General features: G+C 37.3%; 1 protein-coding gene across 1 annotated transcript in view; it reads right to left on the bottom strand.

Annotated features, from left to right (window-relative positions):
- The window catches only part of RELN (reelin), a 419,315-nt gene that overhangs the window by 119,023 nt on the left and 286,222 nt on the right, over nucleotides 1-14,070 (bottom strand). The window contains 1 exon segment of the mRNA XM_006085409.3: nucleotides 549-741. Coding sequence (XP_006085471.1) covers nucleotides 549-741 — 193 coding nt within the window.

The following is a 14,070-nucleotide window of genomic DNA, read 5'->3' as shown; positions in this document are numbered from 1 at the left end:
CTCTCAAAATCCGGGACCCCTCAGGGGATGTCGGAGAGCTGGTTTCAGCCCGATCCTGCAGGCCAGGTCGAGGGACCCCACTGATGCACAAATTCGTGCACTGGGCCTCTAGTATATAAATAAGTACATTTTATTCTAAGAAACTGAATCTAGATATTTCATTTTTGTTTTTAAAGGCAAGAGATAACATATTCTTAATAAGGTCTACCTATAAGTAAAGAGACTTAAAAACAGATAAAGACATGCTATAGAGAAAGAAGAAAAGACATGTTTATAGAGGGAGGGTTAGAGAAAATAATATTCAAAACACCGTGCTAGAATAACCAGTCCTCAAGTTATTCCCACTTCTTTTTCAATTACCCTTTAGTATCTGGCAGTGCAGAATGTGGCCTCCTTATAATTTGCTGCTGACTTTATGCCAATTCTGTTACAAATAACATCGTTCCTTTTCAACCAAACCTAAGCTTTTAGAATTGTAATTCTTTGCTTCCCATGCAAAAAGGAAGAGGCTACCTGTCTATCACAAGCTTTAGAAAAAATAGGCTTACTTCTTGGACAAGGTGCCAGGTAAGGCCATGGTTGGTCGAATACTCCAGTTTCACCTGGTTGTCCATGTGTGGAGTGTATTTCTGGCCACAGCCCATGACCAAACTGAACTGAATCATATAGGATGCTCCTATCTGCATTGATTGGGTTTCCACATAACGCATGCTTGAGGCAAGTTTAGAATCTCCTGTAAAACTAAAAGACAAGATGGAAATCAGAAAATTTAAAACAGCAATGCAGGGAAAAATTAAGCTTTTCACTTCATATGACACACCCAAATAGATTAATTTTACTTATTTAAACCACGCACGTTCTAGAATGGCTTTCAGTAAGTCTAATAAATGTAATTTAAAACAACCTACATATCAAAAATGCAATAATATATATGTACACACATATATATTTCTAAGTATATTTTTATTGATTTCAGAGAGGAAAGGAGAGGGAGAGAGATAGAAACATCAATGATGAGAGAGAATCATAACCGGCTGCTTCCTGCACACCCCACACTGGGGACTGAGCTCACAATCTGGGCATGTGCCCTGACTGGGAATTGAACCGTGACCTCCTGACTCATAGGTCAATGCTCAACCACTGAGCCACGCCGGTCATGCACAATAAATATATTTTAAAAGTTAATACCTAGAGTTGTCAAATGTACTTGAAAATGGGTACTCAACTCACTCACATATTGCTCATGAATATAAATCCTTTGACTCATCAAGCTCACTTCTTGAAATCTATCCTAGGAAATCATCCTAAATTCAAAGTCAATTTTATAAAATATGATGAGTATTGCTGGTTTGCTGGATATAGTAATTGCTAACCATTTCAATGTCAAACTATAGAGAAAATGGGATGCTGAAGTAAACGGGGATAGCCAGTATTTCAAATATTTATGAACATAATTAATAAAATCAACATGCATCTGATAAAGTAAGTTAAAAAACCCCACAAACTTATGCATAAAGAAAATTCACCAGAATATCTTCAGTGGCTGTGTTTGGTGGTGGGACACATTTTCACTGTAATTAATATGGGTCAATGTGCAAATTTTAGCACTATTACAAAATAAAAGAAATCAACATAGAACAAAAATATTATTACACTGTATAGGCGCAAACTCGTCTAAATAGTTTAAAGTAGGCAAAAAAAAATCTCAAACACTTCTCCCTGTGAGAAATAAATGCTGCTTTTACCTTCAAGGGTTAAATACTCTCTCGTACCCTTCATGAGAAAGGTAATTAGAGGCAGCCAACTAGGCTTCATTGGCTTTGGTTAAAAATAATTATTTCACCATCAGCTCCTTGTAAATTCCTCCCTGCTGAGATGGTCTAGTGCCGTGGTCGGCAAACTGCGGCTCGCGAACCACATGCGGCTCTTTGGCCCCTTGAGTGTGGCTCTTCCTAAGCCTTAGGAGTACCTAATTAAGTTAATAACAATGTACCTACCTATATAGTTTAAGTTTAAAAAATTTGGCTTTCAAAAGAAATTTCAATCGTTGTACTGTTGATATTTGGCTCTGTTGACTAATGAGTTTGCTGACCACTGGTAGTGTCCTCTAAATTCTACAAAGAGACAGATAGAAATGCTGTATTTTATAAATATTGTCTGCACGTAACTTTTGCATGGTTACAAATTAACCATGAACTTGGTTTAAGAGAGGAAGTGTTTAAACTGGAGGAGAAGTGTGTTCCTTATGAGGTATCCTGAGCTTTTAATATATTTTTATTGATTTTTTACAGAGAGGAAGGGAGAGGGATAGAGAGTTAGAAACATCGATGAGAGAGAAACATCGATCAGCTGCCTCCTTCACACCCCCCACTGGGGATGTGCCTGCAACCAAGGTACATGCCCTTGACCGGATTCGAACCCGGGACCCTTCAGTCCACAGTCCGATGCTCTATCCACTGAGCCAAACCAGCCAGGGCTATCCTGAGCTTTTAAAGGCGCCAGGACACCAAGAAAGAAGCAAGATAAAAATTACATAAAAGGACAAGAGGCGAAATGAGAACAGATAAATAGTAACACAATTTTTACGCGGGATGAATATCTCCACAGGCAGTTGTGGCAGATCCAGCTGCCACCCACAGTCTCTTTTCTCCCCATTTACTAGCCCAGAGATGGCGAACCTTTTGAGCTCGGCGTGTCAGCATTTTGAAAAACCCTAACTTAACTCTGGTGTCGTGTCACATATAGAAATTTTTTGATCTTTGCAACCATAGTAAAACAAAGACATATTTTTTATATTTATTTTATATATTTAAATGCCATTTAACAAAGAAAAATCAACCAAAAAAATGAGTTCGCGTGTCACCTCTGACACGCGTGTCATAGGTTCGCCATCACTGTTAGGGATTGGTCTATGTCCACCAATGAGTTCTCACCAATGGGACATAAGTGGAGGATGCTAGGTGGATTTACTTATTCAGCTTTAATCTAAGCCTTTAACCGGACAATTAAAGGCTTAAGATTAAAGATACAGATGGACTGGGCTGGCATGCCCATTTGCCTGTTGCTCCTACGTCTTCCTTTGTCCCCATCAGGGCAGCAGGCATCTTGTGACAAGAAGGGAACAAGCGTGAAGATGGTGGTCTCTTAAATGAGGTGGCAGAGGAGAGAGATGGAGAGGGCCTGGTCCCTGGGAGCCTTGGTGAGCTGCTTACCAGCCCTGCACCACATATCCTAGGTCTGCTTGTTACAAATGATAAATAAGCCTCTTCCCTTTTGTTTATGTCATGGTCAGCCTTTTCTTGTTTTTGTTGTAATTTAGAGCTGAATGCATGTCCACTTGCTACACCTGCCACACTTCATGGTACTGATACCTTTCCTGATGTCTTAATCTGAAGCAGAATAACACACAGAAAGCACAGGTACCTATGCCTTCAATTCTTGACCATTCCTAGTACAAGCTCACTTGGCTGCTTACGATTTATTTAAGACTGGCTGAAAGCCAGTGATGTTAGGTCTATTTTTTCCCTTCTGAATTCTCTGATGTTCATACTCAGCAGGAGTTTTAGGGGAGAGAATTTCACAGAATGCCATTTTTAAATTTATAAAACTGTTCCTCTTCGCTGCTGGTCTAAGATATATTTATAAAGGCAAAAAGGAAGTTGAGTTCTTCTGTTTTATAATCATAGAAATAGAAAAGAATAGTGCCTATCTGCCTTTGGGATAGAAATTCTGGAGACAGAATGCTTTGGGAATCATGAGGTTTAGTTTTATTCATGTTGATTTGCAAGATAAAAAAAATAAAGGAACAATAAAAAAAAGCTCCTGGATGAATTACAGGATCTAATGAGAGAATAGGGATCTCTTTCCACGAGGACCAGTGCTTTTCATTCCCACCTCCAAGAAGGCGAGTAGGCTCTCTATTATGACCGGTAAGGTGGGTGACACCATAATGTAACTCGAGTCTCCACAGTTCTTTCTATTCGGAGTCCACAGTACAGCTGCGTTGCTTCCCTTGCCCTTGCTTAGTCTCATGTATTGCTGAGGCTGTTTTCCTGACCAGGTTGGAAGCTTCTGCACATGGAGAGATCACGTCTCGTTCATCTCTGCATCCCCTAAAACACTCACAGCCTGTGGACCTCACAGAAGCACCTAGTGTTGGTGTAGGGCACCATGATTTTCCAACAGCTGGATTATCTTGTTTGATCTTTGAGTCAAGACCATTTGGAAGACATCAGAGATCCTGAACATTGTGTTATGGAGAAGCTAAGAAGATGAGTTGCTGGCCCCAGGGTCACACAATTACTGCTAGAAACTATGCCTTCTTATTCCTACTTTGATATCCTTTCCCTTATGTCTCCAATGGCATGCCTGTGAAGGGCGCTTAAAGAATGTTAAGTGCAATGGGCATGTGATAGAGGTCTCTCAATTGGGGTGAAGGCAGCTTTTACAAAGCTGCAGTTACTTAAATGCTGTAATGAACACAGACAAGAGTTTGAGGTTATCCTCACTTAAAAAAATCACTCTGCATTTCCCCAGAGCCTCCTTCCCATCTCCAGAATAAAGGCTCTTTTACACGAAAGGCAGATACACATAACCAAAGCAGTGGGAGAATGCAGAGCTCATTTCCAGAGAAACATCAGAGCAACAAAAGCTGTTTTTGGTTTGATCCCATTCAGAAGATTCATCTGCAGAAGAACATGTGAATAAACCTAAGCCTCTCTAATATCATATTTTTTTGGGTTTTGTTCTTGTAATCATTAAAGAAATATTTACTAGAGTTGACAGAAAAACTTGTTGATATTGTGATTAATGGTATCATTTTTAACACATTTGTTATTTCTACAGTATTATAATCTCATAACAGAAATGACCATATAATTTTAATGGATTATATAAATTTTACCTTTTTTGGAAAAAACAATCTGACAATATAGAAGCATTTTTATAAGTAAAAACCTGTAATTCTACTATGCAGACATGACTGCTGCTAAAATCCTGGTGTAAATACTTTCAGACTTTCTTCTGCTCACACATACATACACACTCGCTTTTCTTTCTTTTAAAAACAATTATAAAATCATAATAAACCTGCTCTCTTTTCTTTTTATAACAATTTAATTGCTACCTTTCCATATGGCGAAGCACTGTCATTTTTAATGAATAAAGACAATCTCTAATTATGGAAATCTTTGGCGGTTGTTTCTACCTTTCACTGTTGTAAATAATGCTTCTATAAAAATGATATTTGTGTATTTTGCATGCTTGTCCAATTATCTCCTCAGGATAAATTTCTAGAGTAAGACTTGCTTGGCCAAAGCAAATTTTAAAAATTAACACTTATTGCCAAGTTGCCCTCCAAAGAGCTTGTACCAAGTTACATTTACCAAGAACATTAACAATGACTGAGCTGCCAATTCTTACCACTTGTCAATACTGAACACTGACAACATTTTTATTTTAGCTACTCTACGCATATACTCCTTTACCATACATTTCTATGATTATTAAAGAAGTCAAATGCTACACATGTTTATTGGCTATTTGTAGTGTGTGTGTGTGTGTGTGTGTGTGTGTGTGGCCTTTTCATGTACTGGGCCCATTTTTTAAATTCAGATTTATCTTTTTCTTACTTATTTGTAAGAGTTTTTCACATATTGGGATATTAACCTGTCATATATGTTGCAAATGTCTCCCCACTCCCAATTTGTTGTCATATATTGTTTTCAGTAAGCCCCTGGACCCCAACACAAGTTTAGAAATTTTCAGTGGTGGAATACGTGACCTTTACTTGATGTCATGTTTTACTGGTATCTATTGAGATTGCCTCTGAGCCTAGCTCCTAATCACCCTTTTTTTGAAAATGTCCAATGGACAGTGAAAGGAATATGTATATATTTTACCTGTAGGGTGTATGTTTTTTTCTTTATCTATTAAATCACCTTTGTCAATTACCTCCATATATTTGTCTAGGTCCTCACTTATTTTTGGTTTGCTTGATCCATCAGGAACTTAACCACAACATTACTAGTAAGGTCACACTCTGAATTATGATTGGGGTAATTTTCCCTTTGTAATTCAGAGCTTGCACTATGCTCTGTTCTATGGCATTCAGTGTGTGGAGGGCTGAGCCTTCTCATCTCCCTATGGACTTCTATGCACCACGGCACCACCTGTTACTGGTCTCTAGCCCCAGCTTCAGTCTGAAAGAGTTCAGTGGGGCCAGGGGTGAAGGAGCCACTTAACTTTCATTCATTCTAGTCTCATCAACACATTTCCTCCAACACCACTTCTTTCAGAAGATCATTCAAGTTTCAAATGCCAAGAATGGCATTTTCTCTGTAATGTTACAATGCCTGGATTACTTCAGTGGGATTTCAGAGAGACAGTAAGTAAAACATGTGGGTTTAACATACCATGTTCTATGATAAGCTGATTTATTAATTTTCCTCTTGGCTTTCTTACTATATTCTTTCAACCAGTTTCTCAACTGAACTAATTCTCTACATAAGAAATTTCCAGATACCAAATTAATTTTATTATAGCTCTTTTCACTCTCTTCATTCAATCTACAGCTTTAAGCAAATGTGGAATTTCTGCACATAATCGATTTTGTCATGTATTTATTCAACACGTCATTTAAAAAGTCCTTGTTTACTTTGTCGAGTTGGCATTCGAAGATTTTTGCAGTACATGTAGTATTTGGCATTTATTTCAGGCTCCTTTTATACATTTGTCCCTGGCACCTGCTTTATTTTGCTTATCTTTACTATTCTTATTTAAAGTACATAGTTTATCTTCTTTGGGCTTTTCATTCTAATTTCCATTTTCTACAGTTCTTCAAGTCAGTACTACAATCTTACCTTAAGTTAGGTAAACTCTTAGGTTATTAAAAAGCATAAGGCGACCTGCTTGGCTGCTGTTTATTCATCTTTTACAGAAAGCAGCCTCTTTGCGAACAAAACTCATGAAATTGGGCACTTAGCAGTTTTCTCTAATGGACCAGATAACTTCCACATGTGGGAGGTAGAATTTGGTGTAATTTGTCACCTAAGTTAGAGAATCAGGCTGTTAGTACACAATGGCCATGACCACAAATGAGCACTGTCTTCTCTTTCTAATGAGGTTACATGTACCTACAGGGGCAGTTTACATGCACCTACAGGGGCACTACTGTGGGACAGGTGGGTGGACCAGACTCTGCCAGGAGCCACAGAGTGTCTCCTCCATCTTTCATTAGGCGTCCACAGGTCCATCTGCAGCTGCCACCAACCTTTTGTCTCCTGTGGAACTAGCCCAATTCTCCTGAAGTCTAGATGCAAGCAGCTAATTCCAATAAGTTTAAAAAATGTTGTTGCAAGTATTACCTATATCCCTTTTTTCTCCCATTGACCTCTTCTAGCCTGTCTCCACCCCTCCCCTGCTGGCCCCAGGCCTTCACCACCCTATTATCTGTGTCCACGGGTTATGCATATTTGTTGGCAAGATGAGATTATTTCAAATATTTCTGTCAATTTTCAATTGAGTCTTCATTTGTCCACCTAACAGCATTTGTAGGAAATGTTTAGCAGTTAGAGTAAACTGTATTTTAAAACAAAGGGAAATCCCTGCTGGGTAAAAGTGTGAATGGGGATTTGTGGGACATGGTTTAAATACATCCCAAAGAGAAGAGAAAAAATAAATAAGTAAATTCATCCCGCAGCCCTTTCTATTGCTCCAAGAAAGAATCTGTAAGATAGCACACAAGTGGGGTGGACTGTGCCTTAGAATATTCTCTTGATGGGACTTTAGATCACCAATGTTTTTTAAAAACTATACTTCAAATGTAATCTTTTTGCTTAAGCCTTTAATAGATTTGGTTTATTTTTTATTGTAAATATAAACAACTGGACTGAAGCACTATTATAGTTAGATTTCTTATACTGCCTAACACCCATAATTTTAGTCAAAATGTATCTTATGCCAACATTTTGGGAATTAATGATTATTCAAATAACATATTGTAATTAGAAGCTTCTGGCCCTTTTACTTTCCCTTTAGTGGGGATTACGAGAATGACTTTTGAAAACAGGCTGAGGATCTTTTGAAACTCCTTATATAATATTTGAATAAAGTAAATTCTTGATATTCACAGTAGGGTATACTCTATTGTTTGTGTCTCCTTTATACCATTGTTGTATTCAATTTTTCAGATAAAATGTGCATGAGTTCATGACATTAAAGTAGAAAGAAGTGCATGGCTTTGGAGAAAATTGATATTAGAGTGAGGGACTAGTTAAGTAACTAATTGAACCCCAAGCTAAGCTCTGGATATATATTGTTCAAAGTGATACCTCAACAAAATCACAAATTATTATGTCATGGACTTTCAGGATAGTTACTTATTTAGTCAACTCAAATGTTAAATGACTGAATGCCAAGAATTTGTTTTTATTTTTAATTAACCAATGAGAGGGAATTAGTTCAGTTCTGAAAGTTTGAAGCCACTGCTTGTATATACCTCTTTAAATTTTAAAGTACTGTAGATTATCGATTTTTAAAGAGCAATAAAATTTATATAATATAAAAAAAAAGTGTGAATGGGGAGTTGGCACAAAGCAGTCTGCTGTGGCCACCAAAGAGAGAAGAAGGGAGAAAGGCAGTCAGAGGGACAGAGAGGGGACCTGGGGACCTGCTGTCAGAGAGCGCAGCGTCTAAGGACCCAGGGGAAATAACTTCTTCCAGCTCCTGTGAGCCTGCCAGTCTCCTGTGGGGTGTACGAGTAGTTACGTTGTCCGGGTCCCTTTTCACCAACTGCTACTTGAGAGGAGAAGAATCAGAGGAGCTTTAGTTGTTTCTGTTAATAATTTCAACTCATCTCAGATGTTTGATGATCCAGAACCTCCTTACTCCCGTCACTCTTACGTTGCATCCGCGGTAACTCCAGAATCAATTTTGGTTGACGTGAGCTTGCTCAATCCACAATTACACTCTTCATAACTACAACTTGCTTTTCAACATACTCATGCTGTCTTGCTCCTCACTTCCTTTCAGAAAGGAACACACTGGCCCATGTCGTCAAGCCCAATAGTCCTGACTGAAAATGTTTAGCATGGAGAGAGGAGGTGAGGTCAGAGAGAAAAACCTGATCCTTGTGCAGCCAAGTTCATTATTCAGCACATACTCAAGCAGGGCCATTTAAAGACATTTATGGGACCTTGATACTTCTCATTTTAGAAAATCCATTCATATATCATAACATATTAAAATGCACTCCTCTCCCACATTAAATATGTACTTTTTTGTTGCAAAAACTTTCAAGTGGGTTTTACAATTTTGCCTTTAAGTTTTATTTGGCGCCTAGTAATGCATGTAATATATATTTGGCTGTGATTCCTCAGCATACTCAACAATTATTTCCAATACCATAAAATTTTGTGAATAAATTTTGCAAGGAATGGAGCTGATGTATATGTCTTATAAATATCTAATTATCATTTATTAATTTTATTTTTTAAATTTTCTTATCATTTTTGAGATAATATTCATTTTTCCAGTCCTTGGACCTTTTTCTAGTCCCCTGGAAAGCTTAGGGTGTCCAAAATGAAAGCACTATGGCCAAAATGGCCAATGAAAGAACTTTCTGGGAAGAAGAATAGTTAATGCAAAGGTACTGAGAGAGGAAAGAGGTTGGCTTATTGGAGTAGCAGAAAGGGAGACGAATGTGGTTGGGGTAGACTGCATGAAAGGGAGGAGGCAGAAGAGGCCAACTGGACCAGATGACTGAGGGCCTACCATGGAGATTTTGTGGACCACTGTCCACAGAAGGGTAACTATCTCAACACACTCTATTTGTTTCATCAAGCCAGACATATCATGAATCTAAATAATCAAATGTAGATTTGTCTTATTACTTTGTTTACTGGTATGTTCTCTTACTTCTGTATTATCACTGAGCTACTTAGTCCAAACAAAAATTTTTAGGGAAATCTAACTTTGGAGAAATAAATGACTCAAAAGTTAACTGTCTGAACATCAACAGGATATTAGTCTTGGAACATAGCCATTTTATCCATTCCTTTGGAAGCTCCTAAGATTTTGTCCTCCAATATATACCTTCAAGTGGTCCATTTCTCCACTGCCATCATCTTATTCCTAGCACCATCGTAAACACATGCTGATGGCACTATTAGTTTCTGACCTGAGCTCCTTCTACTGCTTCTCCTATTACCCTCCACCATCTATTCTCTACACAGCAGCTACAATTACATTGGACTGTAAGTATGATCATATTATTCCTCTGCTCCAAATTATCTACTGGGTTCCCATAACACTTAGAATAAAATCCAAAATCTTTATGTTGTTCTATAAGGTCCTAATATAATCTTCTTCCTTGCCTGCCTCAGCACCTTTGTTCTTGCTGTTCTCTGTGCCTGTAATGCTTTTCTTGCACACTTTTCCATGGCTGTCTATCATTATTCTGGTTTTTACTCTTATGCCTCCTCACAGGAGGGCTTCCTTCACCATTTTACCTAAAATAGTCTCACTCTTGACTTCTGCCCCCCAACACTCCACTCCCTTATCTTCACAGCACTTACCAACATCTGAAATATTATTATGCACGTGCTTTCTTGCTTATTGTTATTCCCCTCTTGAATGTAACCTCTACAAAGGATTATTCTATCTTCATCCCTAATGCCAGCTGCTATACCTCTGGCACAAATAGTGCCTATAGTGCAATCAATAAATGTATAAATTTGTTTACCAATGACTAAAAAAATTTCAGGTAATAAAATCCTCATGATGAAAGAGCCTAATAAATAGGCTTTATTTTAAAAAGTCCTCTATCAACCTATCTGGGGTTATATTCAATTGTATTTCCAATTTTATGGAGGCCCAGATACTGCAAATACTCTTTTCATAATTGTTGGAAATAATAGTGACTTTTCAGGTTGTCATTCAATATATTTACATTATTTATCTGCTAAGCTGCCTAGAATGATCACTTACTGTGAAACAGCAGTTGAAGTGGCTCTTGGAAGCCAGCTCACCCCAACTCACTTCCTTTAGCATATAATTATTCATAGTAGCCTCATGATCCTTTGTATTATTGTGGTATTAGTTATAATGCCTCCTCTTTCATTTCTGATTTTGTGTCCTCTCTTTTTTTCTTGGCAAGTCTAGCAAAAGTTTGTCTAATTTGTTTATCTTTTCATAAAACCAGCTGTTAGTTTAATGGATCTTTTATATTATTTTTTTTCTGTCTTTATTTCACTTATTTCCACTCTGATCTTTGTTATTTCCTTCCTTCTACCAACTTTGGGCTTAGTTTGTACTTCTTCATCTAGTTCCTTGAAGTGTAAAACTTGGTTGTTTTGAGATCTTTTTTTAAATTTCTTTATTGATTAAGTTATTACATATGTGTCCTTATCCCCACATTACCCTCCATCCCCCCTACTCATGCCCTCACCCCCGTTCTCTGTGTCCATTGGTTTGGCTTATATACTTGCATATAAGTCCTTTGGTTGATCTCTCCCCCATACCCTCACCCTCCCCTACCTTCCCTCTGAGGTTTCATGGTCTGATCGATGCTTCTCCATCTCTGGATCTGTTTTTGTTCATCAGTTTATGTTGTTCATTATATTCCATAAATGAGTGAGATCATGTGATATTTATCTTTCTCTGACTGGCTTATTTCACTTAGCATAATGCTCTCCAGTTCCATCCATGCTGTTGCAAATGGTAAGAATTCCTTCTTTGTTACCACAGCGTAGTATTCCATTGTGTAGATGTACCACAGTTTTTTAATCCACTCATCTACTGATGGGTACTCAGGCTGTTTCCAAATCTTAGCTATGGTGAATTGTGCTGCTATGAACATAGGGGTGCATATATCCTTTCTAATTGGTGTTTCTAGTTTCTTGGGATATATTCCTAGAAGTGGGATCACTGGGTCAAATGGGAGTTCCATTTTTAGTTTTTTTGAGGAAACTCAATACTGTTCTCCACAGTGGCTGCACCAGTCTGCATTCCCATCAGCAGTGCATGAGGGTTCCTTTTTTCTCCACATCCTTGCCATCACTTGTCGTTTGTTGATTTGTTGATGATAGCCATTCTGACAGGTGTGAGATGGTACCGCATTGTTGTTTTGATTTGCATCTCTTGGATGATTACTGACTTTGAGCTTGTTTTCATATGTCTTTTGGCCTTTCTTCTGTTTTCTTTCAAAAAGTATCTATTTAGATCTGTTGCTCATCTTTTGATTGGGTTGTTTATCTTCCTTTTGTTAAGTTTTATGAGTTCCCTATAAATGTTGGAGATTAAACCCTTATCGGTGATAACATCCGCAAATATGTTCTCCCATGCAGTGGGCTTTCTTGTTGTTTTGTTGATGATTTCCTTTGCTGTGCAAAAGCTTTTTATTGAGATCTTTCTGGTGTATTAATGTAGGCATTTATCATTATGAACTTCTCTCTTGGAACTGCTTTGGCTGCATCCCATATGTTTGTTGGATTTCCACTGTTATGTTGTATTTCCATTTTTATTTGTCTGAAGATATTTCTGATTTCTCTTTTGCTTTTCTTGACCCATTGGTTGTTCAGTAGCATGCTGTTTAATCTCCACATGTTTGAAAATTCTCTAGTTTTCTTCTTGTAATGATGTCTAGTTTCGTACTATCATGGTTGCAAAAGTTGGTTGATTTCAACCCTCTTAAATTTACTAAGACTTGTTTTATGGCCTAAAATATGATCTACCCTGGAGAATGTTCCATGTGCACTTGAGAAGAATATGTTCTGCTGCTTTTGGATTGAATGCTCTATAACACCTGTTAAGTTCATCTGGTTAAACATGTTGCTTAAGTGCAGTATTTCCTTACTGATATTCTACTAGGATGATCTATCCATTATTGGAAGTGAGGTATTAATATTGTACTGCTGTCTATTTCTCCTTTCAGGTCCGTTTTACATATTTAGGTGCTCCTATGTTGGGTGCATAGATATTAATGTTATATCCTCTCTTTGAATTGCCCCCTTTATCATTATGCAATGATCTCTGTGTCTTACTACAGTTTTTGGCTGAAATACTATTTTGTCTGATATAAGTATAGCTACCCCGACTTTCTTTGGGCTTGCATTGAGTGGAATATCTTTTTCCACACCTTTACTTTCAGTCTGAGTGTGTTCTTAAAGCTGAAGTGAGTCTATCGTAGGCAGCATATGGTTGGGTTTTTATTGTATTTTATTTTACTCCATTCAGCCAATCTATGTCTTTTAATTGGAAAATTCAGTCCATTTACATTTAAAGTAATTTTTTGATAGGTATGGACTAACTATTGCCGTTTTGTTAACAGTTTTTCTGGCTGTTTTGTAATTCTTTTTTTCTTGTCTTCTCCGCTTGCTCATTTCCTTTGTGATTTGATGATTTTCTGTAGTAGTGTGCTTAGATTCCTTTCTCTTTATAATTTTTCTATCTACTGTAAGTTTTTGCTTTGTGCTTACCAGGAGGCTTATAATTATAGTACTCTATTTTAAGCTGATAAGAACTTAAGTTTGAATGTATACTAAAGTTCTATATTTTTACTCCCCCCTGACATTTTATGATTTTGATGTCACAATTAACATTTTATCCTGCATATCTATTAACAAATGATTTTAGTTATAGTTGTTTTAATACTTTTGTCTTTTTAACCTTCATGCTATATTTTTAAGTGATTTACCCACCACCATTACAATATTAGAGTATTCTGAATTTAACTAAAATTTACCTTTATACTTTCATATGATTTATACTTTTATATATTTTCCTGTTACTAATTAGTGCCCTATTTTTCAACTTGAAAACTTTGAGATTTATACTTTCATATGTTTTCCTGTTGGTGTTGAATCCTTTAGCGTTGGCTTGAAAACTTCCTTTAACATTTCTTGTAAAGTCCATCTAGTGGGTGTTGAAATCCTTTAGCGTTGGCTTATCTGGAAAACTCTTTATCTCTTGTACTAAAACCAACCGCAAATACTAACATGCTAAAACACCATCTGTCACAGTTGTACACATTTTGAAATAAAAACCTTACACAATACAACAACTGTACCTAGC

The sequence above is a fragment of the Myotis lucifugus genome, unplaced genomic scaffold (assembly GCF_000147115.1).
Source record: "Myotis lucifugus unplaced genomic scaffold, Myoluc2.0 scaffold_18, whole genome shotgun sequence".
NCBI classification, from domain to species: Eukaryota; Metazoa; Chordata; class Mammalia; order Chiroptera; family Vespertilionidae; genus Myotis; species Myotis lucifugus.
Note: the sequence above shows the minus strand (reverse complement) of the source record. Positions and strands in the feature narration are given on the sequence as shown.